Source organism: Heterodontus francisci, chromosome 12 (genome assembly GCF_036365525.1).
Source record: "Heterodontus francisci isolate sHetFra1 chromosome 12, sHetFra1.hap1, whole genome shotgun sequence".
Taxonomy (NCBI): domain Eukaryota; kingdom Metazoa; phylum Chordata; class Chondrichthyes; order Heterodontiformes; family Heterodontidae; genus Heterodontus; species Heterodontus francisci.
In genome coordinates, this window is record NC_090382.1 from 69,704,981 (window position 1) to 69,723,941 (window position 18,961).

An 18,961-nucleotide genomic window follows, 5' to 3' on the forward strand; every position below is an offset into this window, starting at 1 on the left:
GAGCAGGACGGGGACGGGGGGGTGGGAGCGGAGCGGGCCGGGGACGGGGGGTGGGAGCGGAGTGGGCCGGTGGGTGGGAGCGGAGCGGGCCGGAGAGAGCGGCGAGGGGGGGGGGAGCGGAGCGGGCCGGAGAGAGAGGCGAGGGGGGGTGGGGAGTGGAGGTGGGGGAGCGCAGTGGCCGGAGAGAGCAGCGCGGGGGGGAAGAGTGCGTTTTTCTGTGCATTACATTGCTGTACGCGTAAAGCGCATGCGCAGAGGCCGACCAGGCGCGTTGCCTGAAGATGCACACGTCCCACGATGACGTCATCGGCGCATGCGCTAACCAGTCATGGCCTGGAACGCAGCGCGCGCGCAGAGAGCAGGAGCCCGTCTGCGTATGTGCGCACCTTGGCGCAGCCTGATGACGTCAGTGGCTGGCTGCGTTGTCAGGAATCACTGTTTAAATATATATAGGCTAACTTCCCATCAGCTGTCTTCATAAATTGGAATGCAGACATCAAGACTTAAGTTCAAAAAGCTGACTACTTGAGCTGCAATTATTCTATAGCTGATGTACAGGGGTACTGAGAGGTCATGTTATTTTCTCTCGCCCTCTGTCCTCCCAAATAAAACAGTTTTACTATCCATTTAGTTTGGGATTGTTATCTTGCACATTTGATGTTGGTGCAAGGCAGTAGGTCAGATTTCCACCCCTGCCACAGCACCGAAACCAAAGTCACAAATGACGTCCTGTGTGACTAACAAAGGTAAACTTTCCCTCCCCCTCCTACTCGACCTATCTGCAGCCTTTGACACGGTTGACGACGCCATCCTCCTCCATTTCTTCTGGGTGGGACTGCTCTCATCTGGTTCAATTCTTATCTATCTAATCATTGCCAGAGAATCATTTGCAATGACTTCTCTTCCTGTCTCCCAAGGATCTATCCTTGGCCCCCTCCAATTTCGCATCCACACGTTGCCCCTCGGCGATATCATCCAAAAGTACAGCATTAGTTTTCGCATATATGCTGATGACACTCAGCTCTACCTCACCACCACTTCTGTCGACTCCTCCACTGTTGCTAAATTATCAAACTGCTTGTCCGACATCCAGTACTGGATGAGCAGAAATATCTTCCAATTAAATATTGGGAAGACTTGAAGCCATTGTTTTCGGTCCCCGCTCCAAACTCAGTTCCCTAGCTACTGACTCAATTCCTCTCCCTGGCAACAGTCTGCGATTAAGTCAGTTTTTTCACAACCTTGGTGTCACATTTGACCCCGAGATGAACTTCCGACCTCATATTCGAGCCATCATTTCCACCTCCGTAACATTGCCTAACATCGCCCCTGTCTCAGCTGATCTGCTGAAACCCTCATTCATGCCTCTGTTACCTCTAGAATTGACTATCCCAATGCAACTCCTGGCTGGTCTCCCACATTCTGCTCTCTGTAAACTTCAGGTCGTCCAAAACTCTGCTGCCTGTGTTTTAACTCACACAAAGTCCTGTTCCCCTGTCACCCCTGTGCTCACTGACCTACATTGGCTCCCAACCAAGCAGTGTCTTGATTTTAAAATTCTCTTCCTTGTTTTCAAAGCCCTCCATGGTCTCTCCCCTCCCTATCTCTGTAATCTCCTCCTGCCCCACAACTCTCCAAGATATCTGCGCTCCTCTAATTCTGACCTCTTGTGCATCCTTATTTTAATCATTCCACTGTTGGTGGCTGCACCTTCAGTTGCCCATGCCCAAGCTCTGGAAAACCCTCCCTACACCTCACATCCTTGCTTTCCTCCTTTAAGACACTCCTTAAAACCTACCTCTCTGACAAAGCTTTTGGTCATCTGGCCTAATGTTTCTTTTTGTGGCTCAATGTCATACTTTGTTTTATAATGCTCCTGTAAACTGCCTTGAGGTGTTTTATTACGTTAAATCACTATATAAATATAAATTGTTGTCGTATAGGGACATAGGGACAGGAGTAGGCCATTTAGCCCCTCGAGCCTTTTGCACCATTCAGTGAGATCATGGCTTATCTCTGACATAATTCCAGATCAGTGATTGCAGGCTTGCAGTATATTGAGGCATTTAGAATTTTTTTCATCTTTTATAACTTTGTCCTTCTCTCCTTTGTTTATTTCTATATACTTTATTTATCTTGGCTTTGGCACTCCTCTATTCCTTCATTCTATAGTTTCCATTTTCTGATTCTTTTGTCATTTGATTTTATTCATCTTCATTCTTATTTGTTTTTACATCATATGAGCATTTAATTTCTTGCTTTCACATTTTTTGTGTGTCCTTTGTAGGAAAAAAAGGGAAAAAATCTTTCTGTTCTCTTTCCTAGAGCCAAATATACATTTTATAAATTATATAATTTACCTCTGCTTGCTCCCACCATTCCTTTGCCCTTGCATCCTCCAGCATTTTGCATCTTGAGTCTGATATCTTGCTTCCTGTGTGTCACCAGCCTCTGATTATTTAATTTGCCTCGTGAAGAAAAGTTTCACTCTTGCTGAGTTTACCCATTCCCTGGCATCATGAAAAGCGTCTTGTATCCCTTAGAACACTGCAATGGTATAAGAATTTTTGTAACAGTCTTGGTGTTTCCATTATTCTATATATTAGATGTATTTTGGGGAATACATTTGAAAAATGAGGACTTGTATGTGAGTACAGTCAACGGTCTTCCATTTTCTCAGATTTTATTACTTTTTTTTGTTTACTTAGAACAGATGCAGCAGTGAATAGCAACAACAGCCCCTCTCAGTCTTCCTCCATCAATGACATTTCATCCATGTCAACAGAGCAGACCTTGGCCTCCGATACCGACAGCAGCCTGGATGCTTCAACAGGACCACTTGATGGTTGCAGGTGATCAGCCTCCTGACTCCAAACATGAGCATTATCAGAAAGTAGCTACAGCTGCTATTCTCAACCTGAGTTTCTTTTAAATTAAGGAAACCACGTAAAGGAGATATATTCATTGCATGTACTACAAACACAAATGTCTGTGCTTTACTCGGTTGTTTATGATTGCCTGGCTTATGTTACAAATAACAGCCTAGCAGAATTTGAAAAGGGAATTTATAGTGGAATGTTTATTTGTGCAAACTGCTGCCAGCTCCAAATTCAGGTGGGCACAATTTGGAAAAACAAAAACCATGTGTGAGCAAAATATACAAAATAATTTATGAAGATATGCTTAGCAGTTTTGTTTTTCTGTTCTCGTGGTCTCTCAATTTTTGTTTAAGATTCCTTAAGTACATTCCAAAAATCTGTTGAGAGAAACAACTGACAGCACTTTTTAATTTCTATAAATAATTTCTTGGCATGTTCAGTATATTACCATGAGCGGTATGGTTGCAGCATTATGGATTTCAAATTGCATCTTAAATAGAGAATTTAGTTATTCATTGCTACCTTTTACTAAATACTATTATGGTCTCCAGTTACTTCTTAAATAACAACTGATGGTAGCAAGCAGGGAAAATGTTTTTTGTATGATGTTGGCCTGAGGTTTTGAGTGACATTTTATGATCTGGATTAGCAGCATGATGGTCTGACTCTACAGTGACTTCTTACTTTGTAAATGACTGATTTTCAGGATGATCAGTAGAATGATTTACCTGTAATTTGTCATTTGAATTGCATTATTCTGCTGCTGACCAAGAAGCATTGCTATCTGAAAAGAGAGCAAAGGGAAAAGGATTTTTGAAGTTGCTTGGATTTGGGAGATTGAAATCATTCTTCAAACTATACAGTTTCCTAGAGGGACAGTTCTATAGCCATTTTGGGACTCTTATGCTCTAAGATTTTAAAGTAAGTTACTTGGGCCAGCTTTTTGGCATTTTGCAAAAATTAATGATTCATAAATAAATCCGCATTGATGCTGTTTAATGTGCCTTGTAAAGGTTTCAAAATTTGCAGTATAAGCGAATGTTTGTCCCCAGAGACTTGATGTCTAGAATACCTTCACTGTACATCCTGCTAGAAGAAATCAGCAATTGCTTAATCTAGAATAAAGTGTAGTTAAAATCGATTGTCTTAATCTTGCGTGGCAATGATAGACCAGTATGCCTATTGAAAAATACACCAAGGATACAAATTTCAAGGTGCTGGTCAAATCCAATTACAAGTCCAACCAAAAGTATCATAACTACAATATGTTATGGAACATATGGGGAAGATTTCCTTTTGTGTGCAATGTGTAGTAAAATTGTAAATACACACATGATAAATTCATCTATGATTTCACTATATATAGTGCAGAGAGGAAATCTTCCCAGACTGTTCTGTTGGAATATAGATTTGCCTTTTTTTAAACAAGTGCATGTAGTACTAAAAGTATATATTGTTCCAAAGAAAGGCTTACTTTTTATAACCTGTTTCAATAAAACCCTGATTCTTTTCCAGTTTACTACTGCAGGCTGTAGAAGGGTGAGATGAACAGCTTGTTTTGAAGATTATATTGTTTGTCATAATGGCAATTTTAGGGTTTTAATAGTTCTTGTTATAAACTGCTTTTGCCAATTGGAAAAGCAAATTTAAAACACTCATGCGCACATAATTATAGACTAAGTCTGCGCAAGGTTTTTTAAAATTCGCTTTAAATAAAATTAATCGGATTCAAAAGAATGGCTGACTCTTTTGGGGAAATAGTACTTGAATAATGCAATGTACTATTTAAGCTATGTGCAATCAAAAACCCATGATCCAGAAATTCCTGGCCAAGCACTTGGGTTGTGGGGATGGGGTGGTGGCATCCGGGGCACAGTGAAACCTCCTGCCCTGTAATGGTGTGCCTGGACCTGTTGATTATCCTGGGGTCAGGCTATTTAGAATATTTTGGGTAGGGGATTGTGCCATTTCTACTACCCGCCTGATGGAAGGGATAGAAATTTCAAGGTGCTGCAGCATCAGACCTCTGGTGAGATGTCTCAAATTTTAGAAAATCCCTGGTGCTGCCTTTTGTCAGTTTTGGCATTGCAATCAATTGCACTATAATCAAATACACTCCACAAACTAGCCTTTGCATGTAGGAATCAGCCCTTCTCCTCTCTCCCCCCCCCCCCCCCCCCCCACCCCCAACAACGCAATTAACTCTGGCAGTGCTCGATGCCAGGGGCATGTAGGTAAACCTGATGTTTCCTATGCCATAAATGAGGGAAATTAAGTATCACATATTTTCCTCATGGACATTGGATTATAATAGAATATAGTATCCCTGCCAGTTGTGGGCGGGTGTATTATGAATCTGCCTCTCTAAAGTGTGTGGGAATTCCCAATTGCACCAGAAGGTGTTGGAAACTTGCCAGATTTAGGCTACCCCTCCCATGTGCATTATGCCACAAAACCACCCTCAGAATAATTTTGAAATAAAAACATAGACACCTAAACTAAATCTTATATTACTACATGCTTCATTTGACCTCCCTTCCATGGGCAGCCATTACACTAACTTAAACATAGAATTCATAACTGAGCTTAAAGAAGATTTAAGGACTATATTTGCTGGGGTTTTTCTGTTCTTCCACATTTTAGTGTGTATGCTAAATTCTTGAGAAACTGAAAAGCTGTAGAATTTGATTGAAGTTTTCAGTGATAGAAGAGTGATTTAAAAGTTATAAATGCAAGGGATTATCTTTGGAGATATTGAATTTAAGATCTAATTTAGCTGCAATACAACATTAAGCTTTGTGATGTGCTCAATCCTCAATTTGTTTGAATTAAAGATAGAACAGTAAATTCATGCTCTCTATAAATGTCAAAATGTATTAATGGATTTTTCAATATTGATCTATTTCACAAATCAGTTTGCAAATAAATTTCAACATGGAATAGGCAAAGTTACAATCAGTATTTAAAAGCTTTGGCTTCACTGTAAAAGCAGAAATAACTTAAATTACCATTTATAGAATGTTTAATTTACTGAAAACTATATAATCTATTCCTAAAAATACTGACATGTTTAACATTGTTTCTGCAAACTTTTTATTTAATCTGTGTATTATTTTGTGCAAGGAAAAAATATTGCATTACTTATTGCAACAAAACCTTATCCAGAAATAATTGTTCTTCAGGACAACTGTGGATGTTCAGTTACCACAGTAATTTGGTTTCTGCCTAACTCTGCAAATTTGCTCACACAAAATTACACGTATCTCACTTAGATTTCAGCCATAAAGAGAATGTTTATTTCCATCTGTTCTTTCCATAGGAAATGGTTTGCCATCACTTCCTGTGATAAATTGCTGAATTTCAATTGGAATTAGGTGGAGTTGTACTTTTAAAATAACTGGAGTTTGTATTTTGCCTCAACTGGCCTACAAAGTTTGTGTAGCAAATAATGCAAACCCGAACAACCTTATAACAAAAACAGTAAATGCAGGATATTCTCGGCAAAATAGCCACAACATCTGTGAAGGGAAGTGATGAGTTAACATTTGATGCGAAGCATTAACACCTCATGCTGTGTTTGACTTGTAGGGTTATACCTGATGTGTTAACTTACCACTTCTCTCCATAAAAGCCAAGTTCTACATAATATTATCATGTTCCAAATTGTATTGGTACTGGTCTACTGTTCCATGTTACAGTTGCCAAAGACCGGACATTTGTGAAGTCTTTATTTATTAATACTTTGATTCATTTCCAATGAGTAAACATAATGTTGACTGAAAGGGTTGCTGAGTGTTTACAGCATTTTCTGTTTTTGTTTCAGATTTGTTATTTTGTTTTTTGCTCAAAAACCTTGCATCACATTTTCCCCTTTTTGAATTTGTAATGTATCTGTAAAATTTAGTAAACCTCACTGCTCACCTGGAAAGACTATGGGGCTTTACAGTTTGGCTTCTACTTTGAAACATTCACTTTAATTAAATCTTTGAAAAGTAGAGTGGCTCATAGGCATTGCATCTTTAAGCACCATAGCGTAATATTCAAGATGATATCATTGCGTGCCGAAACCTTACCCGAGATCGCACAAACTGCACACTAAGGTGGTTTGCACTGAAATTGTTTGATTAAAAGATCCTTCAAATATTTGGAATGATTGTTTTAAAGGAGTGAAAAATTTAAGTGTAAAGCTTTTAAATGTTTGTAGCTACTTTAGGTGTATATGTATATGTTTGGTCTCTGTGAATCAGGGCTCGACGCTAAACTAGAGCAGAGTAACATCTGTATTAATGTTTTGTCAGCTTCAGGCCTAATGCTACATAATATTTCATGTTCCAAATTGTATTGTGGATTCCATAGCACTGCTGTGTCGTTCTATGTCACAGTTGTCAAATAACCATAGCGTCAAGACCTGATATTTGTGAAGTCTTTTTCCGTTAATGCTCTTAATCATTTCCATTGAGTAAACATAATGTTGACTGAAAGGGCTGCTGTTAAGTACCGGTATCCTGAAGCTGTTAATGTTACAAGTGCTTTTAGAGTAGTTACTTGAAAACGTACTTGCAACCTAACCAGCTATGTTCCATCACCTGCCTGTTATATGGTATTTGTGCAATAAGAGATCTTGTATATAAAGATTGTTGCCAATTGACATTCATGCTGGATTTTTATTTTGATTTCAAGTTTGACATTAGATGGTGCTTTTTTTGTACTGACATCAGTCCTGCTTTTTGTTTTTTAAACAGATTTTTATAGATTACATTGTTTTTAAGGGAACTATTTTGATCAGCTAACGTCAACTGCTCCAGGATATAGAATGGATTAAGATCAATCTGAAGGTTTTCAAAATGCAATTTTATCTAATGAACCTCACTACAGAGGATACATATGTGAATGCAAATAAAGCTGTGGTCTTCAAAAAATTACGAAAATCTATGAATTTTGATTTTCTTCAAATTTATCCACCAAATAGACTAATTACAAAGGTTAGTAAGCTGAATTTACATTTGATTCTCAATATCATTGATATCTCCATACTAAGCATTTCTGTAGTACTTCAATATCAATTCACATTATTTCCAAATATTTTAATACAGTTTCCATATAAGATAGTGAGATTAAATTACTCCAGTTCAATTCTTATGACAAATATAATTTCAAATAGAAATCACACGACATTTTTAATGGCAAAAGAAAATAACTCAGCATTTCATTGATGGTAGAACTTTACAATAGGGGAGATCATTTGGCTCATTTTAAAAACAAAAGTCTATTTAGTGCCATGACATGCCACAGAAGGAAAGACGAGGTTAAAAACAAACTGGCCAGAAAGTAAATGCCTATCTGTCCTCTGCCTTTGACAAATTTGATCTGATTCCATTTCTCCAAGTGCCAGATCTTTTTAAAACAAAACACTGAAAGCCATGTACGTTCATAGGAATTAATGGATATAAAATGGGTTCATCTTTGGTTTATTAATGAAAACTAATGGCCCAGTTAAACAGTGATCCAAATTTTAAAAAGGACTTAAGAAATAGGAGCAAGAGTAGGCCATTTGGTCCCTCAATTCTGCTCTGTCATTCAGTAAGATTATGGCTGATCTACTTCAACTGCACCTTCCTGCACTATCCCCATGTCCCTTGATCCTCTTAGTATCCATCTCTGTCTTGAATCTACTCAGCAACTGAGCATCTACAGCCCTCTGAGGTAGAGAATTCCAAAGATTTACAACTCCTTGAGTGAAGAAATTTGTCCACAACCAGGTCCTAAATGCCCAAACCCTTATTCTGAGAAAGACTTTTTTTCAAAAAAGCAAAGCAGGGAGCAAAAAGTACCTACTGAAAGTGATCAGTTCACTTTCAACCTTGGCAGAAAACAATAATTGATGGGTCGAGGATTCTCTCTAGAAAGCATCCTGTCGGACCAGCCACAAGGAAATTCCCAATCCATGCAATCATTGCTTTCTGCAAATTCCAATGGCAAAATTCCTGCCTAACCAGCCTGCAACTAGTACATGATGGAAACTGCATTTTAGTTCCACTTTTCACCATTGAAAGTATTTTGTTAGGCAAAGTGAACAAACTTTGGAAATTCTAGTAGTTTGTGTGGATTTTAAAAATGTCTCTTTGTAATGTGATTTAGTGTCACATGAACAAACCTCCAGGAATATATGGTAACCCTGAAGTTCTGAGCAAGGGTCAAGAGACCAGAAATATTAATCCTACCTTTCTTCTGACCTGCTGGGTGTTCACAGTATTTTCTGTGTTTAGCACTATAGTGCCATTGTACAAAACCCTGATGAGACATTATCTAGAAACTCAAGTTTTAGTCCCCTCAAATGGAGTGAGAGATTTCTTTTGGGCCTCCTTATCTCGAGAGACAATGGATATGCGCCTGGAGGTGGTCAGTGGTTTGTGAAGCAGCGCCTGGAGTGGCTATAAAGGCCAATTCTAGAGTGACAGGCTCTTCCACAGGTGCTGCAGAGTAATTTGTTTGTTGGGGCTGTTGCACAGTTGGCTCTCCCCTTGCGCCTTTGTCTTTTTTCCTGACAACTACTAAGTCTCTTCGACTCGCCACATTTTAGCCCTGTCTTTATGGCTGCCCACCAGCTCTGGCGAACGCTGGCAACTGACTCCCACGACTTGTGATCAATGTCACAGGATTTCATGTCGCGTTTGCAGACGTCTTTAAAGCGGAGACGTGGACGGCCGGTGGGTCTGATACCAGTGGCGAGCTCGCTGTACAATGTGTCTTTGGGGATCCTGCCATCTTCCATGCGGCTCACATGGCCAAGCCATCTCAAGCGCCGCTGACTCAGTAGTGTGCACAAGCTGGGGATGTTGGCCGCCTCGAGGACTTCTGTGTTGGAGATATGGTCCTGCCACCTGATGCCAAGTATTCTCCGGAGGCAGCGAAGATGGAATGAATTGAGACGTCGCTCTTGGCTGGCATACGTTGTCCAGGCCTCGCTGCCATAGAGCATAGAGTGAGAGATAGAGGCCTTAGAAAAGGGTCAAAGGAGAGCCATTTAATCGATATTTGGTTTAACATCTCTTAATAATCCCAAAAGGCTTGGAGAGTTAGGTCTTTATACTCAAAGTGTAGACTTTGGGGAGAGTTAATTGAGATATTTAAAGTAGTCTAGTTGTGGATAAACTATTTGAATCCAATAGATCATGGAGATCCAGGACAAGCACACAAGACACATAAGCACAGAATTATGTTAGATGTTGGAAAATATTTCTTTCAAAACCTGGATCAAGTTGCTAGCTTGCGCACTGAGTGCTGATTCACTGAAAATGTTCAAAAAGAAGCTGGATGAGTTCCTGGCTGAGGCAGATATCACAGCAAATAAAAGGTAAGTGGTATGTTTGGTGAGGTCTCATGGTCATTGTTGTCTTGTGGGACTCTTTTTGATTGGTGTTGGAGGTTGAAAAAAATTCCCAGAGTTCTTTACCCTAGATTGATGGAGGGTTTTTGTTTTGCTTATTTTCTCTCTCACCTCTTCCAGAGGCTGCTGGTGAGTGGGAGCATTGGGAATCATGATGCTTCTGTGCAATTTGGTGCCATGGGGCAGGCTTGATGGACCAGCTGTTTTTTTCCTGTATGTCATTTTCATATGTTGATTTTATTCTGTATTATCTGCCATTGAAAACTAACCTATTGCAATGTGCGTCGTGTATAATAATGTAACAGGGTTGGCCCCTTGTCCATCCCTGACTTCCTTTGTCTCACCATTGTCTGTCATGCCTTCACCTGTCGAGGCTCTCAACTTTGAAATTTGCACCCTAAACATCTATGCCTCTCCACCTCTTCTCTTTTGAAACCTACCTCTTTCACCAAGGTTTTGGTCACCTGTCCTAATGCCTTCTCCCTTGACTCTCTCAGGTTTTTTTTGTCTGATTACAGTGCTGTGGAGACTTTGGGATGTTAAACTATGTTAATTATATTTTGCCTCTCCCAGGAGATTACATTGACTGTGGGGTTGGATAGAAGTGTTTAGCCTTGATGGCTCAGCAATCATATTATGACTTGATGGTCCAGTTGGTCACTTGCTGGCTGTCAATTTTGTATGTTAAATCCACTATATAATGCAAATTGATATCTTGATAAGAATATTGTATTAATCGTTGAATTATGCAGTTTCATAAAAAAAATATCAGTTGGGTTTATATCTGTCTCCACGTGTCAATGCTTTCATTTGATGATTGACAACCTAGTATCTCTGGATCTGTCTTTTATCATGTAAAGTTGCAGCGTTGTGTAGGTTTTTTCAGTGGAGCAGGGAGTCAGTGTATTTTAATTTTCAATTTTGATCTTAATATTATCTAAATTGGTACCAGATTAATATGTTAATGTACACAAATCATCTAGTGTGCATTTCCCGACAATTACGCTTGGTGTCATATTTTTACAGAAAACTAAAGTGAAACAAAGGTAGTTAATTGGTATGTATGCAGAAATTGAAAATACTGACTGGGGGCAATTTTCAATGGTGACCTGCCTACTCTGCATAAATAAAATGAGCACTGAGATCCTGAAAATTGGGTTTTGGGTTTGACTGCCTGGTCAGCGATGGAAGTACACCCAAGCTATTTTGGGTCCTGTCTCTTGGGCATTTAGCACACCTGCCTAAAATTGGGTGCCAGTTTAATGTATGCAAATGAAGGTTCTGCACTTGCTGAAGGACCCACGTCAAGTGTAATTTCCAATAGCTCTAGCACCCTATTCATCAGTTCTACAAATCGACAAATAATGGGTGGGAACAGTCGGGTGGTCATCATTTTCAGTGTTGCTTAAAGGAATCGCCTGCTCTTGGGCAAATCACCAGTTTATTAATTTTAGCTGCTCATGTCCTGCTTTTGCTATTTTGGTGGTTGGAGCTGATATTAAACTTTCCAAACATCTATCTGGCTGAGTCTACAGTGTAATTTTGACCTGAGCTTCTGGTAAATTTCAGATTTGCCAGCAGTTAAAAGTCAGCAGCTGCCGAGAGACCAAACAAAAGGACAGAAGCTCACAGGAGGCCTTACCAGAATAGAATGTGCAGACCAAGGGCTTCATATCTGCAATTCAGTGAGGAGCAGTACTTCGAGGCTCTGCTTTACCAGGAAGGTGAACAGAGTATGTGATAGGCTGCAGCATGACCTCCAGCCCAGCTCGTCATTGTCTATAGCTCTGATAGTCACTGTGGCCTTGAATTTTTATGCTTCAGTTCATTCTAGATATTAGTAACATTAGTTAATCAGCTTTTGTCTCCAAGTAGCCAGCCTCTGATCATAGGGCTTTGAGCTCTGCCAAAATTGCAGACTTCCATGAGGTGAAGGACATTATCAACTGCACACTGCTCCAACATAGACCCTTGAGTGTACATCAATAGAATGGCTTCCACTCATGGAATGTGCACCTGCTGTGCAACACACAAGCACATCAAACGTGTCTACCAGTTTTCCTAGCAGCTGTTATAAGGCTTTCATGTTGCACCAATCCTCAATTCCCCCTCTCTTTCACTGAGTCAGAGCCTGGCTACTTGGAGATAAGAGCTGTTCCCTGCAGAAGTGGCTCATTGCACCTGAAAGGAACCTGAGCAGAGATGAGATATAATCAAAGGCATGTGTCCACTAGAGCCTTGATAACACTTTAGTTGCCTGAATAGATCTGGAGTTGTCCAGGATTGCCATTGTCTTTTGCATGCAAAGGGGCGAACCCAGCAAGCCACCTGTGGGGGAAGATGTGGAGAGAAAAAAGAATGAAGAATATGAAGACACAAGATAAAGAACAAAGTCCACCTATCGTGTCAGCTGCAAACTTTGACAGCAACCCATCAAAAAGTGCTTTAGTTAAACACTTCCTCTTCCCATCCACCAACAGTTTCTTCCAACTTCAGTCTCTGTCCTTCCACCACCTTGGGACTGCACTGAACTCATACCAGCATGCGTCTTTCAGTAAATCACATTGCCTCATCAACAAATGTTCAGCAAACCCTGCACACCAAGAGTTTTGTAAAAGAATGTAATTGACAATGAGCATTAATGCATCCAGTACCTGAGTCTCCTAATGAGCATTAGTACATCCAGTGTCTGGCTCTAACTACATTGATGGAACAAGCCTTTGGCGTATTGGTAACTTTTGTTTTTTATTTGCAGATTGTGGGCATTGCTGGCATTATCCTAATTGCCTTTGAGAAAATGGTAGCGAATTGCTGCAGTCCATGTGGTGGAAGTGTTCCAACAGTAGTATTAGGGAATTTCAGGAATTTAATCCAGCAGCCTTGAAGGACCATTGACATATGGTTAAGTCAGGATGGTGTGTGACTAGAAGGGGAATTTGAAGGTGATAGTGTTCCCATGCGCCTGATGCCTTTGTCTTCATTGGTAGTACCTCCCAAACTTGTGAAGTCTATCAAAGAAGCCTTGGTGACTTGTTGCAGTGCATGCTGTTAGTACACACACCGACTGATTGTTTAAAGTGATGCATGGGCAGCTGATCAAGCAAACTGCTTTGTCCTGGATGGTTTCAAGCTGCTTGAATGCTGCAAATGCATCCATCCAGGCAAGTAGGGAAAAAAAAGGACTCTTATGTGGAGGGTTTGGTAAGGTAAGATTTTCCTTTATTTTTTTAAAAATCTCTTTTGTCAATTTAGAGCGGAGGGGATGGAAGCTAGGTCAGTTGCGTGCTCCTCTTGCAGGATGTGGGAGGTAAGGTTCACCACTTGTGTCCCTGCTGACTTCACCTGTGAGAAGTGCATCCAACTCCAGCTCCTCACAGACCGCGTTAGGGAGCTGGATGAACTTCGGATCATTCAGGAGGCTGAGGGGGTGATGGAGAGCAGTTATAGGGAAGTAGTGACACCTAAGTTACAGGATAAAGGTAGCTGGGTGACCGTCAGGGGAGGGAAAGGGAATAGGCGCACAGTGCAGGGATCCCCTGTGGCCGTTCCCCTCAATAATAAGTATACCGTTTTGGATACGGTTGGGGGTGGGGACCTACCAGGGGAAAGCCACATTGGCCAGGTCTCTGGCACTGAGCCTGGCCCTGTGGCTCAGAAGGGAAGGGGGGAGAATAGGAGAGCAATAGTGATAGGAGATTCAATGGTTAGAGGAACAGACAGGAGATTCTGTGGTCGCGAACGAGACTCCCGGATGGTATGTTGCCTCCCGGGTGCCAGGGTCAGGGATGTCTCGGATCGAGTCTGCAGGATTCTTAAAGGGGAGGAGGAGCAGCCAGAAGTCATGGTACACATAGGTACCAATGACATAGCTAGGAAAAGGGATGAGGACCTGAAAAGCGAATATAGGGAGTTAGGTTGGAAGCTAAAAGGCAGGACGAGCAGCGTAGTAATCTCAGGATTGATACTGGTGCCACGTGCTAGTGAGGCTAGAAACAGAGAGCGAGTGCAGCTGAACACGTGGCTACAGAGCTGTTGGAGGGAGGGCTTCAGATATGTGGATCGTTTGGATACCTTCTGGGGAAGGTGGGACCTGTACAAGAAGGACGGGTTGCATCTGAACTGGAGGGGCACCAATATCCTGGGCGGGAGGTTTGCTAGAGCTCTTCGGGAGGGTTTAAACTAGTTTGGCAGGGGGATGGGAACCGGAGCTACGGATCAGTGGATGGGGTAGCTGTTGAACAGGCAGCTACAGAGTGCAGAGAGTCTGTGAGGAAGGTTAGACAGTTGACCGAGCAAAGTTGCAGCCAGTATGATGGGTTGAAGTGTGTCTATTTTAACGCAAGAAGTGTCAGGAATAAGGGTGATGAACTTAGAGCATGGATCAGTACTTGGAGCTAAGGTGTTGTGGCCATTACGGAGACTTGGATATCACAGGGGCAGGAATGGATGTTGGATGTTCCGGGGTTTAAATATTTCAAAAGGAATAGGGAGGGAGGTAAAAGAGGTGGGGGAGTGGCATTGCTAATCAGGGATAGTATCACAGCTGCAGAAAGGGAGGTCGTCGAGGAGGGTTTGTTTACTGAGTCATTATGGGTGGAAGTCAGAAACAGGAAAGGAGCAGTCACTTTATTGGGAGTTTTCTATAGACCCCCCAATAGCAACAGAGACACAGAGGAACAGATTGGGAGGCAGACTTTGGAAAGGTGCAGAAGTAACAGGGTTGTTGTCATGGGTGACTTCAACTTCCCTAATATTGATTGGAACCTCCTTAGTGCAAATAATTTGGATGGAGCAGATTTTGTCAGGTGTGTCCAGGAAGGTTTCCTGACTCAATATGTAGATAGGCCGACTAGAGGGGAGGCTATGTTGGATTTGGTGCTTGGCAACAAACCAGGCCAGGTGGCAGATCTTTCGGTGGGAGGAGAGCATTTCGGTGATAGTGAACACAACTCCCTGACGGGATGGGAAAATATTTAATTGGGGGGAGGGGGAATTACAATGCTATTAGGCAGGAACTGGGGAGCTTAAATTGGGAACAGATGTTCTCAGGGAAATGCACGACAGAAATGTGGAGGTTGTTTAGGGAGCACTTGCTGCGACTGCTGGATAGGTTTGTCCCGATGAGGCAATGAAGGGATGATAGGGTGAAGGAACCTTGGATGACAAGAGATGCGGAACAGCTAGTCAAGAGGAAGAAGGAAGCTTACTTAAGGTTGAGGAAGCAAGGATCAGACAGGGCTCTAGAGGGTTACAAGGTAGCCAGGAAGGAACTGAAGAATGGATTTAGGAGAGCTAGAAGGGGACATGAAAAAGTCTTGGCGGGTAGGATTAAGGAAAATCCCAAGGCGTTCTACACTTATGTGAGGAGCAAGAGGATGGTCAGAGTGAGGGTAGGGCCGATCAGGGATAGTGGAGGGAACTTGTGCCTGGAGTCGGAGGAGGTAGGGGAGGACCTTAATGAATACTTTGCTTCAGTTTTCACTAGTGAGAGGGACCTTGTCGTTTGTGAGGACAGTGTGAAACAGGCTGATATGCTCAAACAGGTTGATAAGAAGGAGGATGTGCTGGAAATTTTGAAAGACATGAGGATAGATAAGTCCCCGGGGCCAGACGGGATATACCCAAGGTTATTACGGGAAGCGAGGAAAGAGATTGCCGCGCCTTTGGCGATGATCTTTGCGTCCTCACTGTCCACTGGAGTAGTACCAGAAGTTGGAGGGTGGCAAATGTTATTCCCTTGTTCAAGAAAGGGAATAGGAATAACCCTGGGAATTACAGACCAGTCAGTCTTACGTTGGTGGTGGGAAAATTATTGGAGAGGATTCTGAGACAGGATTTATGATTATTTGGAAAAGCATAGTTTGATTAGAGATAGTCAGCATGGCTTTGTGAGGGGCAGGTCATGCCTCACGAGCCTTATCGAATTCTTTGAGGATGTGACAAAACACATTGATGAAGGAAGAGCAGTGGATGTGGTGTGTATGGATTTTAGCAAAGCGTTTGATAAGGTTCCCCATGGTAGGCTCATTCAGAAAGTAAGAAGGCATGGGATACAGGGAAATTTGGCTGTCTGGATACCCTACGCCCGCCCCATGCTGTCGACTGTTACATGATGGTTATGGCCATGGAATAACATTCACATCACAGCCTGTTTGTTAATCAGCCTTGACATCCTTCCACTGCTTCAGACTGTTCTGTAAGGAAAGAGTGGGATGATGCAAAAATATCACCTTTTCTGCTGCTGTAATGACATGTAACCCTGTGGTTTCAGCAAGATGGGGAGCTGTTGAGAGTGGTTGAGATGCTTGTGGTCAGTGACCTTGAGCAGTTTGAAACCAATCCACCTGCTGATTGTAACATCTTGGCTACTGCCAGTAAGTCTAGCTCACCTAGCTCTTTGGGATCCAGGTGAGCATTAGTTGAAGAGCATTAGTAGAGAGAGAGCAGAGCAAGTATTTCTGACATGGGGGTGCACCTCAGCACTTGCATTGATCTGCGGCAGAGCAGATTACAGGAGCAATTTCTCACAACCTGGATGTCTGAAGAGAAGATGGAGTTCTGAGCTTCCATTGAAACTGTCAGCAGTGGCTCCATTATTATGGCCTCTACTGTAGCATTCATAGAACTGACCACAAGCTCTATGGTTGACTGTGTAGCCTCAATGCCATGTGCTATGACACCATGCAAGTTGGAAGAGGACTCCTCCACCCTGTCAGATATGGTGTGGAAGTTCCTTGGCAGGCAATCCAATGCACTTAGCAATTGCTGAGAAACATCTATCAGTCTTTTCAAGGTTGGCTTTTTAAAAAAAAGATGTTAGCCCTCCTCCAGATCTGGAGAGCTGCCACTTGTATGCCAGCTTGGCCTGCAAGACCAGTAGGAGTGGGCTTGTGTGAGGTCTGTTGAAAGGATTTGAAGATGTCTGGGACAGCTTGGCATAGCTTGCAATGTGAAAGAAAGTTGAGGGTGTGGTAAGAGGGCCCAGTGCGTGCGAGGGCAGGAGCAGGTGTCGAGCGTAAAAGTGGAAGCAGAGTGGGGTACATTGATATGTATAACTGTAATTAGAGGAGAAAGATGAAAAATGGGGGTGAGAAGGTTTGTTTGTTTTGGGTCTATAATAGAGTGCTACAGGACTGAACTGCTTGTAAGAAAGCAATGAATGCAAGTTTTTTTTTATTCATTCATGGGATGTGGGCGTCACTGACGAGGCCAGCATTTATTGCCCATCCCTAATTGCCCTTGAGAAGGTGGCGATGAGCTGCCTTTTGAACCACGGCAGTCCATGTGAGATAGGTACACCAGCAGTACTGTTAGGAAGGGAGTTCCAGGATTTCAACCCAGCAACAGTGAAGGAACGGTGATAAAGTTGCAAGTCAAGATGATGCGTGGCTTGGAGGGGAAATTGCAAGGGGTGATGTTCGCATGCATTTGCTGCCCTTGTTCTTTGAGTTGGTCGATGTCGCAGATTTGGAAGGTGCTGTCTAAGGAGCCTTGGTGCGTTGCTGCAGTGCGTCTGGTAGATGGTACACACTGCTGCCACTGTGCGTCAGTGGTGGAGGGAGTGAATGTTTGTGGATGGGATGCCAATCAAGCAGGCTGCTTCGTCCAAGATGGTGTCGAGCTTCTTGAATGTTGTTGGAGCTGCACCCATCCAGGCAAGTGGAGAGTATTCCATCACACCTCCTGACTTGTGCCTTGCAGATGGTGGACAGGCATTGGGGAGTCAGAAGGTGAGTTACTCGCCGCAGGATTCCTAGCCTCTGACCTGTTCTTGTAGCCACGGTATTTATATGGCTACTCCAGTTCAGTTTCTGGTCAATGGTAACCCCCAGAATGTTAGTGGGAGATTCAGCAATGTTAATGCCGTTGAATGTCAAGGGGAGATGATTAGATTCTGTCTTGTTGGAGATGGTCATTGCCTGGCTCTTGTGTGGTGTGAATGTTACTTGCCACTTATCAGCCCAAGCCTGGATATTGTCCAGGTGTTGCTGCATTTCTACACGGACTGCTTCAGTATCTGAGGAGTCGCAAATGGTGCTGAACATTGTGCAATCATCAGAGAACATCCCCACTTCTGACCTTATGATTGAAGGAAGGTCATTGACGAAGCAGCTGAAGATGGTTGGGCCTAGGATGCTACCCTGAGGAACTCCTGCAGTGCTGTCCTGGAGCTCAGATGATTGACCTGCAACAACACAATCATCTTCCTTTGCGCTAGGTGTGACTCCAACCAGTGGAGTGTTTTCCCCATCGACTCCAGTTTTGTGAGGACTCCTTGTGCCGTACTCTGTCAAATGCTACCTTGATGTCAAGGGCAGTCACTCTCACCTCACTTCTGGAGTTCAGCTCTTTTGTCTATGTTTGAACTAAGGCTGTAATGAGGTGAGGAGCTGACTGGCCCTGGCGGAACCCAAACTGAGCTTCACTGAGCGGGATATTGCTAAGCAAGTACTGCTTGATAGCACTGTTGATGACCCCTTCCATCACTTTACTGATGATAGAGAGTAGGCTGATGGGGTGATAATTGGCCAGGTTGGACTTGTCCTGCTTTTTGTGTACAGGACATACCTGGGTAATTTTCCACATTGCAGGATAGATGCCAGTGTTGTAGCTGTACTGGAACAGCTTGGCTAGGGGCACGGCAAGTTCTGAAGCTTGAGTCTACCGGTCTTCAGTACTACTGCCGGAATATTTA

At 42.6% G+C, this 18,961-nt stretch overlaps 1 protein-coding gene across 7 annotated transcripts in view; it reads left to right on the top strand.

Moving 5' to 3' along the window:
• Window positions 1-7,798, top strand: part of LOC137375908 (mitogen-activated protein kinase 9) — a 142,023-nt gene extending 134,225 nt beyond the window's left edge. For 6 of the 7 annotated variants that reach the window (XM_068043576.1, XM_068043579.1, XM_068043575.1 and 3 more), the window contains one exon: window positions 2,714-7,798. In XM_068043576.1, coding sequence (XP_067899677.1) covers window positions 2,714-2,856 — 143 coding nt within the window. In that variant the 3' untranslated portion in view covers window positions 2,857-7,798. Of the gene's footprint in view, window positions 1-2,708 lie in introns of all 7 variants that reach the window. The other variant, XM_068043580.1, reaches the window with a different exon arrangement.
• Window positions 7,799-18,961: the final 11,163 nt, after the last annotated feature.